We start from the raw sequence: 19,604 nt of genomic DNA on the forward strand, positions 1-19,604 counted from the left end.
TTCTGAAACCAAGTGACAGGTGCCATCTCAACCAGATGCTATGGATCTCTCCTAAACTCCCCCCAGACGCTTGTCATACCATGAGCCAACTGGCCTCACTGAACTCCATCTTTCACGTAAGGGTTTCCAATCTCCAAAGAACTTGCTTTTGAATTTTCTCCCAAACCGAAGCTTTCTCATAGATGCCTCCTGCAAAGGTTCACCTCCAGGATTTCAAACTCTCCTTCTGATGTTCCTCTCCCCTTGGTTACCACATGCATTCAAGCTGTCTGCCATGCACTCACTCTCTCTGACTCCAGCTTTCAACAGTATGCCACTGCTTCATATGCCCATAGCAAAAGAGCTACAGACTGTCTTTTTGGACCATCTGGCCCCTCACGTTAAACCTGCTTCTTTTAAGCTTGAAGCCTGGAGCCTTCCCTTTTGCTTCTTACTTTCACTTCCACAGAATTGGACCTTTTCCCGGTTACTGTCCGTCCTTTGACTACAAGGTCTGCTTGGGACTTTCTCCTCTTCCACTCCCCTGGATATTGGGACTTTTCTTTAGCTTGGGACTGGCTATCTGTCCCCTTTGCTCCAGTCTCTCCTGACAGCTGTCTTCAAAACCAGCTGAACTCAAACAGCTTCCAAATCAAGCTGTTGTTTCTATTTTCTTCTGTTTGTCTGTGGGAGGGACCTGCCTCTTTGGACCCCTGTTGCTAAGCAACAGTCCAGTTTCTCTTGTTTGTTTAACTTAGCAGCAAAACTCATTAGAAATGCAGTGATTTTAAAGTGATTACTAAAACTCAACTTGATCGATCTTAACACACAAATACAGAAATACAAAATCAAACTTAAACTTTAAAGCTAAAACTCATTCCTAACACCCACAAATACAAATACAACTTACTTAAACTATCTCTCTTTCCTAACATTTGGTTGAGATGAGGTCTGGAGCCAAGTAGCCTTGGTGGAACCCAAACCAGACCAAGCATTGGTGAGTAAGTGCAACTTGATAGCACTGTCAATGATACCTTCCATTTCTTGGTAGATAATTGAAAGCTGGCTGACTGGGGTGATCATTGATCAGATTGGATTAGTCCTTTTTGTAGGCAGGATATTGGTGTAGCTGTACTGGACAGTTTGGTTAGAGGTTCAGCTAGTTCTAGAGCACAAATCTCCAGTGCTACAGCCAGGTTGTTTTCAAGGCCTATAGCCTTTGTTGTATCCAGTGCCTTCAACCAGTTCTTAGTATAACGATGGAGGTATATACTACTCTGTAAGAGACCATAAGACATAGGAGCAGAAATTAGGCCATTCGGCCCATCGAGTCTGCTCCGCCATTCAATCATGCCTGATAAGTTTCTCAACCCCATTCTGCCGTCTTCTCCCCATAACCTTTGATTCCCCTTACCAATCAAGAACCTATCTCGGTCTTAAATACACTCAATGACCTGGCCTCCACAGCCTTCTGTAGCAACGAATTCCATAGATTCACCACTCTCTGGCTAAAGAAGTTTCTCCTCATCTCTGTTCTAAAAGGTCTTCCCTTTACCCTGAGCCTGTGACCTCGGGTCCTAGTCTCTCCTAATGGAAACATGTTCCCCATGTCCAATCTATCCAGGCCTTTCAGTATTCTGTAAGTTTCAATCAGATCTCCCCTCATCCTTCTAAACTCCATCGAGTAGAGACCCAGAGTCCTCAAACGTTCCTCATATGTTAAGCCTTTCATTCCTGGGATCATTCTCGTGAACCTCCTCTGGACCCTCTCCAGGGCCAGCACATCCTTCCTGAGATACGGGGCCCAAAATTGCTCACAATATTCTAAATGTGGTCTGACCAGAGCCTTATAAAACCTCAGCAGTACATCCCTGCTTTTATATTCTAGTCCTCTCGAAATAAATGCCAACATTGCATTTGCCTTCCTAACTACCGCGTCAACCTGCAAGTTAACCTTAAGAGAATCCTGGACTAGGATTCCCAAGGCCCTTTGCACTCCAGATTTCTGAATTCTCTCCCCAGAAGAGTTCGTTGAGGCTGGCAGCATTGATAAATGTGAGGGGGTGGGCAAAGCCTCTAAATGAAGGGCATGAATTTTGAAACGTAATGGGTGAGTGGGGGGGCTTTGGTGCCTTGAACAACATAAAAGGTTGTTGGTGTGGTGTGCTGGAGATGTAATTTGAGGAAGGCTTTTGAACTTTTTGTGGCTTTGCAGCCAGGTCCTTTGGGGGGGGGGGGTGGTCTGGGGGGCCAGGGGGTGGCGGTGCGTGGCGGGCTGGGGGGCCAGGGGGTGGTGGGGAAAGAGGAGGGGCAGACTCTGGGAATTGACCTCCCTGGTCACCTGCTCACATCCCCTTCGCAGTGTGCACCTTGAGGGGCCTCCTAGCCCCTTGTGAAAATTTGATGTGTCTCCTCCTTTCAACAATTACTTATTTATACAGTATCTTGCAATGTTCCAAGACTCTTCACAGGAATACTATAAAACAAGGTAACACCAAGCCACATAAGGAACTATTGGATTAGATGACCAAATCTTTGGTCAGAGTTTGGTTTTAAGGAGGGTCTTAAAGGAAAAAGGCAAGGTTGAGAGGCAAAGAGACGTAGGTAGGATGAGCTTGGGGCCAAGGCAGATGAATGCACCTCTACTAATGGAGCAATTAAAATTGGGGATGCGCAAAAGACAAAAATTGGAGGAGCGCACTTATCTCGGAGGATTATGGGGCTGAAGGAGATTAGAGATAAGGAAGGGCGAAGCCATGGAGGGATTTGAAAACTAGGACGAGAAATTTAAAATCAAGACTTTGCTTGACTGGAAGCAAACATAGATCAGCGAATTTAGGAGGTGATTAGGGAACAGGACTTGGTGTGGGTTAAGACAGGCAGCAAAGGTTTTCGATGACTTCAGGTTTATGGGGAGTAGATGTGGGAGACCAGCCAGAAGTGTGTTGAAATAGTCAAGTCTAGAGGTTGTGATGAACCTGTGGTGTCAAAGGTTGTATGTTTTGAGACAGACCCAAACTGAAAAGGGAAACAGACCCTTCCAGTTCCTAAGAAAACTAAGACTGAAACTGAGATTGGAAACCAACACTTCTAGGGAGTCTGGAACTGGTTGAAACATTAAAAAGGGCACAGAGCCATCAGAGGCCAATTGATGATGATGATTCCAATGGTGCAGTACAGGCAAACATACGGTTGTTGCAGCTATTTCTGTTACTTGAAGATAACATTGGTGGATCTTCGCCATCCAGACCGTCATAAGCATAGTTGAGGAGGTTCTGCAGGCATATGCCGTTTTTGGTGTAGGCAGTGTCCGTGGAACTCTGGTTGTGTATTTCTGTCGGCTGGGGATTAGGCGAAATCGCAGAAGAGTAGGAGCTGAAATCCTTTGTGAGGAAGGCAGATTTTTGAAGGACTTGTGTCTGAGATTGATGACAAATGTTGAGTGGACTGCTGAGCCATTTTGTAAGACCTGTCTTAATTATATCTGCCATTTAATGTGTAATTTGTAGTTTATAATGGGCCGTAATTTGCCTGTTAAGTAAAACATGAGTTATGTTGATTCTGGGTTTGGAGTATAAGGGGTTACCTAAGATAGTATTTAGTGTTGGCTTTCTTTGACTCTTGTATGGTACAATTGTTTTATTAAAACTGTGGAATCTTGTGGCTTCATTCTTTCATTAAATAACTGGGATTTTTAATTTTTAAAAAATTATTGGTCTCAGAGATCATAACAAAAGCACGAATGAGGGTTTTAGCAGCAGATGAACTGAGTCGGCAGAAGTCAGGTGATGCTGAGGTGGAACTAGGCGATCCTCCATCACTAAGGCCCTGTATCTGAGAAGCTGGGAGCTCTCTCGCGCGCACGCTCTCGTGCTTCACTACTTGTCCCCTTCCAACAAAGCTTTCCTGACACTTTTCCAGCAGCTGCTGTAGCTGGATTTCAACTCCCTTTGAAGAGGGGAGGGCTGCCTTTAAGAAGTGCAGGCTAGGTTTGCGTCATGCTCACCACACACCCTGTTGACTGTGTAGTCAATCAGCAGCGGATTTCGCTCTGGGCTGCTTGCTACCATCAATTTGTGAGCAGGCATCACAGTTTGCATGCTGCCTGCTTCAATGGGACCAAGCGCAAAGTAATCTCACGTCGTGATCTCTATACCCAATATCTGTCCTAATCGAATTCCCCCCCCCGCCAAAGAATGAAACCTGTGTTTCTTTGTGCATCTGTGGTGTTTGTGAGGGTACTTGTCAGTGTTGGGATCTAAGGCAACGGCTGCATGAAGGAAATGTAGATAAGCTGTTAAAATTATTTTTCGTATTTTAGGCTTGAACCTTTCCAGTGACAATAGAAATTTGGAAAGTTGTTTTTTTTGTAACTTAGTCTTATAGTTGACTGTTGGCTACTACTGTTTAACAATGTGTATTTGACATAGCGTTTTGTCTGAACTCCTGATAATACACACATGTAGTAATATTCCTTTTATACTGTGGTATAGTTACCACCAACAGCAGTGCTGACCTAAGCAGAAGTGTTGTAGTGCTTGTTACCATCAAAAACCCTGGAAGTAGTGCCTGACCTTTGGCACACTATACTTAAGTTGTCCATGCAGATTGGTAATGGAGTTTGTTGATAGCCTTCCAAAATTTATTCGGGTATTCATTTTTTCAAACCTTGTGCATAGAGTTCTCTGCCTCTGTTTTTAGAAATATATCCAATATTAGAAAAATAAAAGGACTGAAATCCTCGGGAATCATCTTGAAGTGATTCTGCAGCATAAGTTTCAGATAAAGTCCCTCTTAAAAGACTGTTGGCCAAAGTTGAATGAAGCTCATGGAATTGAAGGCAAATCATTGACATAGCTGGAAATATGATTGGCTAGAGATGAAGAGTAGGGATAATGGGCAGGTACCCTAATTGGCAGGATGTGACTAGTGGTGTTCCACAAGGATCTTTGGGGCCTCAACTATTCACTCTTCCTGAACAATGTGGATGATAAAAATAGAAAAGTATGTATCCAAGTTTGTTTATGACACAAAGATAGGTGGCAACATAAGCAGTGTAGATGGAAATATAAAATTACAAAGATATTGATAGATTAAGCAAAGGAGGCATAACTGTAGCAATGTAGGCAAATGTGAGGTATTCACTTTGGCCCTAAAAAGGAAAGAACATGATGTTTTCTAAATGGTGAAGAGCTTGAATGGTAGGAGTCCAATGAGACTTGGGGGTCCAGCTACATAGATCATTAAAATGTCATGAACCATTATCAAAAATGATCAAAAAGACTAATGGGATGCTGGCCTTTATATCTAGATGACTGGAATACACTGGGTATAAGTCATGCTTCAGCTATGCAAAACCCTGCTTAGACCTGGAATACTGAGAGCAGTCCTGTCTTCCACACCTTGAGAAGGACAATACTGGCTTTGGAGGGAGGATAACGTAGCTTTAAAAGAATGTTACCTGGACTCTAAGCATTCAATTGAGGAGAGATTACACAAACTAGGGTGTAACCCCTGAAACATAGAAGGCTGGGGGTGGGGGCGGGGATTTGATCAAGTTTTCAAGAAATTACGAGGAATGGATAGGGTAGATAGAGAACACCTATTTTCACTGATAGGTAGGGACTGTAGAGTTATGGTCATAGATTGGAAATTAGGGCCAGACACTCTAGGAATGGAATTAGAAAATATTTTCACTCAAAAAAGCATTGGAAAAGTTTGCAGCTCTCACGCAAAATGATGCTAAGCCAATTGTTCATTTTAAATGTGAATCTAGGGTATTGTGGAATATGGGAGAAGACAGGTATCTGGGGTTAGGTTGTGGATCAGTCTTGATCTTTTTGAATGGTGGAATAGGCTTGAGAGGCTAAATGGCCCACTCTTGTTATTATAACATTGCATGGTTATTCTGGCAGTATTGGTTTCACATTAAGGTCTGTTTCAGGGTAATTTTTACAGCAAAAAAAAAATGAAAGCCCAATAGCAGCAATGGTTCTGTGTAGATGAGACTAGTGTAGAAGTTGTGTTTGGTTGCTCTAGTTATGAGAATCCAAAATTTTATATCCAGAGTTTTCCTTTTGATCTCAATGGTCAAACTCTCCCTCATACTTTCATTCAGGCTAAGAATTGTGCGACGAGCAACTCGCCTCCTGACTCCCCAAAGCCTGCCCACCATCTACAAGGTACAAGTCAGGAGTGTGATGGAATACTCCCCACTTGCCTGGATGAGTGCAGCTCCTACAACAATGAAGAAGCTGGACACCATCCAGGACAAAGCAGCCTGCTTGATTGGCATCAGATGCACAAACATTCACTCCCTCCACCACCGATGCACAGTAGCAGCAGTGTGTAATATCTACAAGATGCACTGCAGGAATTCACCAAGGCTCCTTAGACAGCACCTTCTGAACCCATGACCACTACCACCCAGAAGGACAAGGGCAGCAGATAGATGGGAACACCGCCACCTGGAAGTTCCCCTCCAAGTCACTCACCATCCTGACTTGGAAATATATCACCGTTCCTTCACTGTCGCTGGGTCAAAATCCTGGAACTCCCTTCCTAACAGCACTGTGGTTGTACCTATACCACATGGACTGCAGCGGTTCAAGAAGGCAGCTCACCACCACCTTCTCAAGGGCAACTAGCTGGCCCAGCAATAAATGCTGGCCCAGCCAGCAAAGCCCATACCCCATGAATGAATTTTTAAAAAATGCTGGAGATTTGCCACACTTCAGTTGCGATGCCAGGTGAATCCAAAGTGTATAATTTAAATCTTGTTTTAAATTTCCCATAACAGCAACTACCCCTTTTCTCCATGTTACCACTGGCTATCACTGAAGAGCTTCCGGTTCATTCAGACCCTTGCTGCGTAACTCAAAATTGGCTAATTGCCAGGTGTCTGAGGATGACAGTGGTAGAGAAATAGAGCAGTGCTAGATGACAGGAAATAGGGCGGTAGCAGAATAGATGACTGGAGATGGGGATTTGGGGGATTTGGCTTGGGGCGATGGGAGAGATTGACATCAGACCAGTGAGGGAAAAGGGAGACTGGGGCCAGGTGGGAAGAGGAAAAGGGTGAGATGAGGGGCTGGTGGTCAGAGGAGATCAAGGGATCAGTTACAGGAGAGTAGCTCAGTACCAATAAGGGCTTGGTGGAGGATTCAATAGGCTGAAAGGCAGCCTCCAGTGCAGTAATTTTTATTCTATGAAAGCTCTCCTTCAATGAATCCAAGCCCACAGAGAGGTTTAGAAATGCTGAAGTTCTCCAAACACTGAGCCAGCTGCCCTTTGTGCAATCTCCTCATTTGGTTCAGGCTTGCTTGTGTTGGACAATTTTGACCTGTGAAGTCCAAGCACCAATTGGATGTAGCTGAGACTCCCATCTCTGTTTTGTCACTATCACACTAACTCTAAGCAAAAGAGTTGGTACGGGGTGGCTTTATGGAGGATGTTTGTAAAACCAGATTTCAAATGAGCTACTACAAGAAGAATAAAGTGGGATAGAACACCTTTAACCTTTTGGAATGTGTTTGGATCTTTCAAGGTCAAGCTGCATTGTCAGGGTAATACAAGATGCTTCCTCTGCTTAAAGATAGGGAGAAATGTTTTTTTCTGGAGTGCTGGTTAAATTTTCTAAAAATATTAAATGAGGAAAAATTGGTAAATTGAAACTTTTCTAAGCTTTTACGTTGGAATGGGGATATTGGACAAGAAAGAGGAGGATACAAATGTCTAATGTGAAATGTCTAAAGAAGAAATAAGTAAGTTAATTCTGTGCAGCCATTTTTTCCCATGCCCACAATAACAAGTGTGCACATCTGAAAATACTGAATTCGCAGGAGTAGGCCACTTGGCCCCTCGAGCCAGCTCTACCATTTTAATAAGATCATGGCTGATCTGATTGTAACCTCAACTCCACATTCCCACCTACCCCCTTTCACACCCTTGCTTATCAAGAATCTATCTAGCTCTGCCTTAAAAATATTCAAAGACTCCTCTTCCTCAAAAGGCAGTGGAAGTAAGTTCCAAAGCCACTCAACCCACTGAAAACATTGCTCCTCGTCTGTCTTAAATGGGTGACCCCTATTTTTAATAAGTGACCCCTAGTTCTAGATTCTTCCACAAGAGGAAACATCCTGTCCACATTCACCTTGGCAAGACCCCTCAGGATCTTTGTATATTTCAGTCAAGTTGCCTCTTTCTTTTCTAACCTCCAGCAGATACAAGCCTAGCCTGTTTAATCTTTCCTTATAAGACGACCCAGGTATTGGTCTAGTGAACCTTCTCTGAACTCCCAGGACATCGCTGCAGGAGTTCCTCTGGGTAGTGTCCTAGGCCCAACGATCTTCAGCTGCTTCATCAATGACCTGATCATGGAGGGAAGGTCAGAAGTGAGGATGTTTGCTGATGATTGCACAATGTTCAACATCATTCGCAATTCCTCAGATACTGAAGCAGTCGGTATCTATATGCAGCAAGACCTGGGCAACATTCAGGCTTGGGCTGATGTGTGGTGCAAATGTTACTTGCCACTTAAGTGCCAAGCAATTACCATCTCCAACAAGAGAGAATCTGACCATCTCCCTATGACATTCAATGGCATCACCATTGCTGAATCCCCCGCTATCAACATAATGGGGTGGAGGTGGTGGCTACCATTGACCAGAAGTTGAACTGGACCAGCCATGTGAATACTGTGGCTACAAAAGCAGGTCAGAGGCTGGGAATTCTGCGAGTAACTCACCTGCTGATTCCCCAAAGCCTGCCCACCATCTACAAGGGACAAGTCAGGAGTGTGCTGGAAAACTCCACTTGCCTGGATGAGTGCAGCTCCAACAAACTCAAGAAGCTTGACACCATCCAAGATAAAGCAGCCTGCTTGATTGGCAACCCATCCACCACCTTCAACATTCACTCCTGCGAAGACCACTGACATGCAGTGTGTATCATCTACAAGATGCACTGCAGCCATTCACCAAGGCTCCTTCAACAGCACCTTCTAAATCTACCATGTAGAAGGACAAGGGCAGCAGATACCCCCACCTGCAAGTTCCCCTCCAAGCCACACACCATCCTTGGAATTATATCACCGTTCCTTCAATGTCACAGTCAAAACCCTGCAACTCCCTACAGAGTTGTGGGTGTGCCTATACCACATGAACTACAGCGGTTCAAGAGGCAGCTCACTCAAGGGCAATTAGGGATGGACAATAAATTCTGGCCTAACTAGTGACACCCAAATCAAGTTTCAGATCCTTTGATACCCTTACAAATAAAAATCTAGCAATATCGGTTGTAAATTTCAACTGATCCAGCAACCACAACCTTGTAAAGGAGAGGATTCCAGATTTCTATTGCCCTTTCCGTGAAAAAGTGCTTCCTAATTTCACTCTTAAATGACATAGTTGTAATTTTAAGATTAAACTATCTTCTGTTCTCCCCCCACCATAATAATTTAGCTGCATATATGCTCTATTGAATCCTTTCTGTTATTTTAAATGCACTGATCAACTCACCCTTCAATCAAAATATAAGAAAATTCAAACCAAATTTTTGCACCCTGTCCTCGTAATTTAATGGATTAAGCCCTAGTGGTGTTCTTGTAAACCTGCACTGTATACCTTCCAAAGTGTACTGATTCTTTTCTATGGCTCAATATCCCCAACTGGATGCATATTCCAAATGGGGCCTGACCAGTGCTCTCTCACTTCCTAGCTATTGAATTTCAGCCTCCTTGCGATAAAGGACAATATTCTGTTAGGTTTTTTAATTGCTTTTTTTGTACCCGTGCATTAACTTTTTGTGTAGATGATCACTTAAATCTCTGCTCCTAATTATTCCCCACTAAGGAAATATCTCTGTTTATATTCCTTAATTCCAAAATAGACCTCCTCTACATGACCTCCACCTGCCATGGTTTTTGACACTTGATCGGTTTGTCCTTTTGAACTTCCTGCTCCCATCAACATTATCTAATGTGCTCCTAACTTTTGTGTTATCTGCAGATGTGGATATACAGCTCTACTTCTAAATGCATATAAATAATTAAAATATATGGTGAAAAATTATAGCCCCAGTACAAATCTCTCAAGTATGCCACTTAGCACATCCCGCCCAAGAAAAAAGCCCTTTGTCCCCTGCCTCTATGCCTTTGTCACGAGGTTACTTGCAATTCCATGCATTCTCGTTTTACATAATCACTCATGTGGAACCTAATCGAATGCCTTCTGAAAGACCAAATACTGCAGTTCCTGGTCAAACCTTTAGTTGCTGTAGCCCTGGGACTCCCACCCCCAACCACACTGCCTCTAACTTTTTAAAAAACTTGCCTCAAAAGTTTATATTTTGACCAAGTTTTTGTTAATTTCTAACTTTAGCATTATTGTTCAGCTTTCACTTCTTTTAATCCTTGTTACTTTCTTCCCCATCCCATCTTAAGCCACATGATTGTGTGATATATTTTATAATACGTCACTGGCACCTGGAAAGCACAGAGAAAATGCAATGGTACATGTTAAGAAAAGTAATGTTAAATGTACAAAACTTTCTCCCAGATAAACCCTTAATTATTATAATACTTTGTGCTAAAGAAACCATTCATTTAAATTAGCATAAATTAATCCATAATCTATTTCCTTTTTACCAAGAATATACAGTTGTAAGCTTTTCTTTAAAAAATATATCTTTTCATCATACTTCTGCCTTGGTGGTGTGCAAGTAATATTTTTTTATTTTCCCTTTTCAGAATTCAATCCGCCACAACCTTTCACTGCACAGCAGATTTATCAGGGTACAAAATGAAGGTACAGGCAAAAGTTCTTGGTGGATGATCAATCCAGATGGTGGAAAAGGTGGGAAGTCTCCACGAAGACGTGCTGTTTCCATGGACAATAGCAACAAATATGCAAAAAGTAGGGGAAGAGCAGCAAAAAAAAAGGCAGCTCTGCAAGCTGCACAAGAAATTAATGCTGAAAGCCCATCGCAACACACAAAATGGCCTGGTAGCCCAACATCCCGCAGTAGCGATGAATTTGATGTATGGACAGACTTTCGTTCACGTACAAACTCAAATGCCAGTACCTTGAGTGGCCGGCTTTCTCCTATAATAGCCAATCCTGAACTTGACAATGTTCAAGATGATGATGCGGCTCCACTGTCTCCCATGTTGTACTCTAGTCCATCCAGTGTTTCCCCCACTGCAAGTAAACCATGTACTGTTGAACTGCCTCGGTTGACTGACATGGCTGGGACCATGAACCTGAATGATGGATTGACAGAACATCTGATGGATGATTTACTGGACAATATTAGTTTAACCCCTGCTCAGCAGTCATCACCTGGGGGCCTCATGCAAAGGAGCTCAAGTTTTACGTATGGCTCAAAGAGTTCTGGTTTAGGTTCCCCAAACAGTTTCAGCAATTCCATATTTGGACCACCTGCTTTGAATGCTTTGCGACAGACTCCCATGCAAACCATTCAGGAAAACAAGCAAGCTACTTTTTCTTCTATTTCTCGTTTTGGCAGCCAAACTTTGCAAGATCTGCTTGCCTCTGATTCTCTAAGTCACAGTGATGTCATGATGACTCAGACAGATCCTCTGATGTCTCAGGCAAGCTCTGCAGTGTCTTTACAAAATTCACATAGAAACCTGATGCTTCATAATGATCCAATGATGTCATCCTTTCCTGCCCAATCCAATCTGGCAAATCATAATCCGTTACATCGCCAGTCTCCACCTCAGAGTTCCGCACTTAGTGGTGATAGTGCCTTGTCAAACTCCATGAATCATGTAGCTTTACCAACAGACTCTAACACAATCTCCAGTAAGCACCAGCTTCAATCATCTGCCAATCAATCTATGCAAATAGGATTGTCCGATACATTCTCTGGCCCTCCCTTATATCCTGGTAGCATGATCCTTCCTGCTATGGGTCAAGACAAGTTCCCCAGTGATCTGGACTTGGATATGTTCAATGGAAGTTTAGACTGTGATGTGGAATCCATCATTCGCAATGAGCTCATGGATGCAGATGGGTTAGACTTTAACTTTGATTCACTCATATCTGCTCAGAATGTTGTGAACCTGAATGTGGGAACCTTCACTGGTGCTAAACAAACATCAACACAGAGCTGGGTTCCAGGTTGAAATTGCCTTACAATGGTGGAAGCAGGTCAGTAAAGTATAGTTTCAGTATTAGGAAATCCGTATTTTGGGTATATACTGACTTTTGGTGTCTGAGTTTTTAATGAATGTACTAGACCAGTAAACAGGAGGCTATGCTTATGGCACAACAAATGTGAATTTAAAAAAAAAAAGCAGCAGAGCGAATCCACATGAGGCCTGAAGATTTAAATGAAGCTTATTAATTTTAATATTGGCTAGAGATCTTTTGGGAGCAGAGCTGGCCAAGCCAGATTGGAAGTTTGAATTTTTTTGAGGGGAAATAAGCAGGGCTGATAGGACCCAAAGTTTGGATGGGGGAGGCATCAGTGGTTTAGGAAAATAGTCTTATGGCAGTAATGGATGGGCAGGGCTCTTAAGTCTGGCATCATTGGTTGGTAACTTTGTATGGTGTCTGTAAACATCAGTCATTGGCCCATATTTCACAGACAACAGTGAAGCAACAGCACCTGCCACTGATCCCTATGAAAACTGCCCACAAAGATCTAGCGATCTCTTGTGCTGCGGACTTCCCCTTTCCTGATGGCAGTTTAAACCTGGTACCAAGTCAAGGGAATCTTGAAGCGTGCAACAGCATTGATGTCAGCAAGCAGGGTAAGCAGTCAAATCAATTGGAACTATTCTCACAGACAGCAAACTGGGAAGTTAAACGCACTGAATTCCTTAAAATTGCAGTGAGTGAAGTAAATGGATTATCAAAAAGCTAAAATAAAGATAAACTCTTTTAGTTTACAAATGTAGGCTTTTTTCAATCATAATGGAGAAACTTGACATTTCATAAATATAATAACCTTTCAGGACTATTAGTTTTTACCAGTAATTATGAAGTTAGTGTGCCATTTACGCTTCATTCAACAAGGTTACAATGAAACTAAAGGGCAAGATTGGAAGGTTATGTCAGTGTGTAGATTTTTTACTGATTGCAACCCTGAGAGTCCTCAGCAGTGCACCCTTGAGGAGGATAGAATCACTGTCATTAACTTCTGGATTTACATGCCATTCTGTGCATGTGCAGACTCCAGAAGTTGCTAATAGTTTCAGTGGAGTAATGACTGCAAATACTGATAGTTTTTGGTTTTAATGTCAGAATGCTGACATTAATGCTACAAAATCTGGGCTGGTATGTTGAGATTCGATCCTGGATTTGGATCTCTTTTTTTCCCCTTCCCTTTCCCACTTGTTAATGATTGTTAGTTATTGCAAACTATTAGACACTTTGAGAGACCTCCAGTATTAAATTGTAGGATTTGCAGCGCTTGCCCTATGCCCCGAAAGCTACCTTACTGTCCAGAAGAGATTTTGTTGTCATTATCCGATTGATTGGGCTGTGAAGAATTTCCAATTTGGCCTGCTGGTTGCATCATTAGTTTCACTGATAAATTGATTACTTACAAGAGCATGGCCTTTTGGACACCTAGGTATACCACACTTCCTACAATTTACCTGATAGTTCCTTAAAAATAAGGAAGGTTAGTTAGAGAGAATCTTTCCTTCAGAATTTGTTGACTCCTGTTTGCTTGTACGTTTCATGTAAGATAATCCTTTACTATATTTTTTTACACAGAATTGAAATTAAACAAATGGGTCTGTGATTATTTGTTCTGTCATTCTTTTTAAATGCAAAATATAGCACTGTTATCAAGCTTTAAAAGTTTCTTCCATCCCAGCAGTATTCTCAGGTGGTGGTGAATAAAGACTTGCTACATTCACAGAGTAGCAATAAAAAATGGATAAATTTGTGGATCTTTTATTGACATGTGTGCCCAAGAATGAAGCGGCTTACCTGATCTTAATAGAAAAATGTCATGCAGCAGAGAAGACATAAATTTTCATGTTGAAAATAATGTCCAATATTTGATCTATTCAAGTTACAAGTTGGGAATTAAATTTCATTTTTGAGAATATATCACTTTAAGTTTCTAAAATTTTCTAAATTATTTAGAGTCTTACTTACAAAATCAATCTTTCATCAAAATTAAGACACTGAATTGCAAAGAATGTTTTCGAAGGTAGATCTTGGCATCTCCCCTCTCAATCATAGGAAGACAAATTGCTGATTTCAGCCTCCAGAGAACTGAAAAGGTCCCACAGAAATGTAGAGAACTATGTCTTCCTATAAATGGCTCATGACATCTTTTATTTTGATGATGTGTGTCATTGGAGACTCCACTGACAATCCACGTTTCAAGATCAGTGTAAACAAGACCAGCTTAAAGTGTACATTAATTTCTAGTGGAATTGTTGGTTTGTGTATTTGCAGCCAAATATTTTAAAAGTTGTTGCTAAAAGTATTAATAATAAAGACAAAACTCTCATGTGCTGGATTTCTGAAAGAGAAAATGCAATGAATGATTCAGTGTGTGCCTTCTCAATTTACAAATTAAGAACTAAACTGCTTTTGGCTTTGAATCCTTTAATTCCTAAAAGAAAATTCAATTTTGTACCTGTTTGTTCCCCATATAATTTCCCAGTGACTCCTCAACTTTTGTTTTATGAACAGTCCAAAGTCTAAGTCAGCAGTCTAAAGTGAAGCCCTCTGCTGCTGGAACACTGCTATCCTCCTGACGCCAGCTCTGATCAGTGAAAATAAATAAGTCGTTGAATTTTTAAGTTATTTTCAGGCTGACCCTCTTTTAACTATGGTCCTTATGTGCTTTCTCGTGTGTGCTTTTTAAAAAAAAAAATCACTTCTGTGAATTGGGCATGTGACCTGCTCTGGTAGCCACAATATTTATATGGCTGATCCAGTTAGGTTTCTCATCACTGGTGGCCCCCAGGATGTTGGTAGAAGATTCGGTGAAGGCACTGCTTTTGAACAAGGGCAGATGGTTTGACTGTCTCTTGTTGGAGATGGTTATTGCCTGGCACGTGTGGCTTAAATGCCACTTATCAGTCAAGCCTGAATGTTGTCTAGGTTTTGTGTCCCCTTGCAGGCGGTGCACAATTTGGCACCTTTCAGTTACCGGGCAGAAAAATTTAAAAGGGCAATGCGCATAAATCGCCTGCGCACTCCAAAAAAGGGTATTTTGCCTGTAACCAAAGCATTCTATATAAATAAAGCCATACACTAATTTTGTAGTTAAGCTTGTGTAGTATTTACTTTCTATTGATAGCAAAATCTAAATTCTCTCTATTCAATAGGGAGAACGCTGGTTCCTTCACAGTAGTTAGAAGAAAGTTTTGGATGTTTGTAGTAGCTTGCTTGTCTGAAAGTTCTCTGATCATTCTAAAATAAATTACTTGGTATATTGCCATCAGCATTTGGAGTGCACAGGTGATTTATGTGCATGATCCTTTTTAAATTTTTCTGCCTGGTAACTTATAGGTGCCAAACTGTGCACAGCCTGTGTTGGGGACATTTGGGTTGTTGCACAACCCACAGGGAGCATTGGCTGTGTTATCTGAAGGTGGGTTATGAATGTTTGGAGAATCTGAAAGATAAGAAATTAAGAGCTTTTATTATCATTCTCCTTTTTTCCCCCTTCTATAGGTTAGTGACCTGAAGACTTTTGCCAAATCTGCTGTCAAGATGATATGAATTGGATTATGGCAAGTTTATTTGACAGCTGTAAATCTAACTTTTTGCCTGCAGTGGGGTCAATTCTTGGAATTGCATCTCAACCAACATGAAAGACATAAACCAGAAGAATGCGAACTGCAGTTAAAATGAACCCTGAACTGTTTAAAAGTGAAATCCTATTGTTTAAGCTGTATAGTTTCCTGTGTCCCATTATCTTAGCCCTGTATAAATTGTTGGTTGGTACGGGTAGGTGCATATTTTAAGTTTTGGTATTTTATGTCTGATATCGGCATCTGCCCTTGGCCTCCATTGTATAGCTATCATTGAAGTGTTGATGGAATGGGACTGATGGACAGTGCTATCAAAGGCATGAATATCGATGAGAAAATGAACATATATACTGACAGAATGAACCAAGACAAATTGGCATCGTCAGAATGCCAGAAGACTTATTATACAGATGAAGGTTTTTACCCTTTTTAATCTGCTAATATGCAATTGATTAACTGGCATTTTAAGTAATTTGAAACTGCATGAGCTTATTAACAGAAGTTGAAGTGTGACTTTGAATGAACCGTTACAATTTATGGCCTAACATTGTTTGGTCTTTTATAATAGTGTCAAGTACCCAGTTTAGTGGTGGTGGGAGAGGGCGGTAAAAAGCATTAGTGTGTCGACATTACATCTAACTTGGGAATAATACTGCCTGTAAAACTTTGCTTGGCTTTACAGACCAATCTTGTGAACAAGTCTTGAGAGAGTTAGGTAGCTGGAAGAAAGAGTAGAGACTTTCATATGTTTACAAATTATTGTGTCTCGAGAAAACAGCCAAAATAATTTTCTCTTCTGAAGTAATCTTTGCATGAATTGAGATCTAAATGTATTCACAAGATTGGAAAATATTACCCATATACACATCCATCATCATTTGTAGAAAATTTTCTAGGGTGTGTCTTTTTTAAACAGTTTTTTTATCCCTTTTTCTTATCCATTCTTTGAGTACAGATTGATCTGGTAAAAGGACAGATTATATCACCAGATAGCAAACTGCCTCCCTCCTGAACAGAGTCCTCATTGGTCGACTTTAATGTGGTCTATTTTCTGTGGATACATTTACACTTAAGTAAATTGTTTTTGCATACTGCATTTCTGTATGACGTTTGTACATTTATTGAAAGTTTTATTGTGTGTACCCTTGATCACCTTTTTGAACAGTTTCTATATAAATACAGACCAGCTCAGATTGCACCAATTTATGCATATTTCTTCAAACTAATGTGTAAGATTTCCTCTTTATACAATAGGGTAATGCACATTTATATTTTATTATGGGCAGAGACAAATCATTATGCATGACTGTTTAGTAAGTAAATTAGTTTGTCTCAGTTCATTGCATGAAATTCCAGGTAGTCACGCTCATTGACATTAGTGCCCCTGGAGAGCTAGCAGTGAAACAAAATATGATGGAATATTGTTGTATAACTTACCTGTCTCGTATAAATGGATTATTGTCTTTTCATCATGCAATTTGCTATTCTATTTGTAGAATAATAGCATATCAATTATGGTAATTGAATTATTTTCATCAAATGTAAATGAGGTTTAAGGTAGTATATTCATTCCTGCCATTTTTGTTTACCATTTTCACTAAAGTTGTCATATCTAAGTGACTTCCAAACCAATATTCTGAGACTATTCTGCACAAATAAGTTTTCTTAAAGCTGCATGGTAGAAAAGCAATTAAACTGCTCATGTTACTGCTATGTTTGGAATCTTACTAAAACTGAATCTGTCACCAAGTGTTAGTTCTCATCTAGGCCAGAAGGTTTGGCAAGTCTCAGGCTAACATCTCAGGATGCAGAGAGAAGGTACTGCAGGGATCTACAGTAAATGCACATTCACCCAGTGTCTTTATGATTTAATTATACATCTGGAAGTGACAAACCAGTTAGCAGCAGTACAAAATAAGTATACTTCCACTTGTTCAGCTTTTTCAAAATTAAACTAACTTTAACTATACTTGACACTAATCTGACCTTTTAAAACTCATAACTTGGGTATACCCTGTTTACTAAAGTTCACTGTGCACTGGGTGCAAAACTAAATTTTGTGGCCAAATTACTGCTTTGTAACATGACTGACATCACCTATCACCTGCCTCTCTGCTAAATATATTTGGTTTGATGTATCTCCTAGGCCTAGGAAGCTGCCACAGTTCAAGTTTCTGAAACAGGCCATGCAATGTTTCATAATTGTGTGTGTCCATAGTTCAATTCAGCTCGCATCTATCATTCAGAATTTGTGGTGTTTAGCACTGGATGAAACTGAGCTGTGAATATGCTTTATTTTGTTTTTGAAATGCATACTTTGGGTTGCATGAAGTCCGTGAAACCACCTTACACAATATACATTTTCTCAATGTGACAGATGAATATACTATCTTCCCTTCTCTTCTCTCCCCCCCAACCCCCACCCAACCCCGACTTTAAATTTGTAAGTTTTGACAGGAAAAGGATGGTTCTCTTGAACTGCAGGTTTTTTATTGCGTAAATTATTGGTATGTATTGCCCTGTGTATTTCATTAATCTGTGCTCTAGAAGAAGAGTGCGCATGTAAAATAAAGCTTGATAACACTATATTGAAATGAACTTTGTCCCTAATAGCACTCATTTTCATATGTAAATTCTGTTCATAGATTATTCTAAATGGTAGATCATGAGAATTATTGTACAGCGGGTTACCATTTTAGCATGCTAGCTGTTCAACTGGAGCTGATCTACCTTTATTTCGTTTTCCCTATCTGTACTCTATATCCTGTGTTCTTTTTCAGTTACTTAATGCAGTTTATTTTAAATAGTCTCTCAATATTCACTTATGCTAAAGCTGTTCATGTTCTAGTAACATTGTGAAAAGTTCTTCTGACTTCATTTTCCCTATGAGACTCTGCCACCTTATTACAGCAGTGAAAATGATCATTCACACTGTTTACCTGCATTATTTTAAAAACATTTTGACCACCTTACTTCTCTTTTTTTTCCAGTGGTGTGAAATTCTAATTTTTCAAGTATTTCTTCATAACTACAACCTCCTGGGATTTTAGTGAATTTGTTGTTGTACCCTTTGTGGTTCCAATAATTTTCCTGCAAGGGGGTGCCCAGAATTACTGTAAACGGTTACCAGTATAATGACATGGCAGATGATGTGTACCAAATCCATGAGGGAAACTTGGCCACGCTATCACAATGGTTTTGCAATTTGTATTTATTACAAGAATGCACACTGAATTCAGAAGTAATGAGTCTACTAAGACCTTTAGAGATTTTTAAAATTGAATTAAAATATTTATTAACAAAAGATTTCAAGCACATACATAAGACTACAATTAGTTAATACTATAACAACCCCTAAAATTCCTAATTAACCTGACTCCCATTTGCATACACTCTTTTAAGGCAACAGTCCAAAGTAGAATTTTGTCTTTTTTTTAAAAAGCCAGCAAGTTAACGCAGTACCCACTTGACAGTGGAACTCTAAATTGTTTTCTCCAACTTCAGTTATTGGACACAATAGACTTACACACAAATGGCTGGAGGCTTCTTCATGGCTGTTTCACAGTCCTGTTAGATCTTACATGGCCCTTAACATAGCCTCTCATTCTCCTTTTATATATGTTTCTCTCTCTTTAATATGTAAATTCCATCGTTCCATATATCTTTGGAACTGTGCCTTTCCCATAATATAAAAACTTTCATGTTGCCAATATTGTCAGTAACCTTTGGGGAAAAATAAACACACTCCTTAGCCTTGCTTATCTGGCTTGTTGTAAACATACTAACATCCCTTTGAAATCCAAACAATCCCTTCACTTATTTAAAGGTACAAATACAAATTCCCTTCACACCTTACATGCTAATGCAGCAT

The 19,604-nt window shown here is 40.5% G+C and overlaps 1 protein-coding gene across 1 annotated transcript in view; it reads left to right on the forward strand.

Moving 5' to 3' along the window:
* The window catches only part of LOC144680957 (forkhead box protein O3-like), a 95,032-nt gene extending 76,705 nt beyond the window's left edge, over positions 1–18,327 (forward strand). Inside the window, exons 2-3 of the mRNA XM_078542538.1 lie at positions 10,727–12,152; positions 15,654–18,327. Coding sequence (XP_078398664.1) covers positions 10,727–12,127 — 1,401 coding nt within the window. The 3' untranslated portion in view covers positions 12,128–12,152; positions 15,654–18,327. The remainder of the gene's footprint in view (positions 1–10,726; positions 12,153–15,653) is intronic.
* The last annotated feature ends 1,277 nt before the right edge of the window (positions 18,328–19,604 follow it).

Source organism: Cetorhinus maximus, chromosome 5, assembly GCF_964194155.1.
Source record: "Cetorhinus maximus chromosome 5, sCetMax3.hap1.1, whole genome shotgun sequence".
In the NCBI taxonomy this organism is placed as follows: domain Eukaryota; kingdom Metazoa; phylum Chordata; class Chondrichthyes; order Lamniformes; family Cetorhinidae; genus Cetorhinus; species Cetorhinus maximus.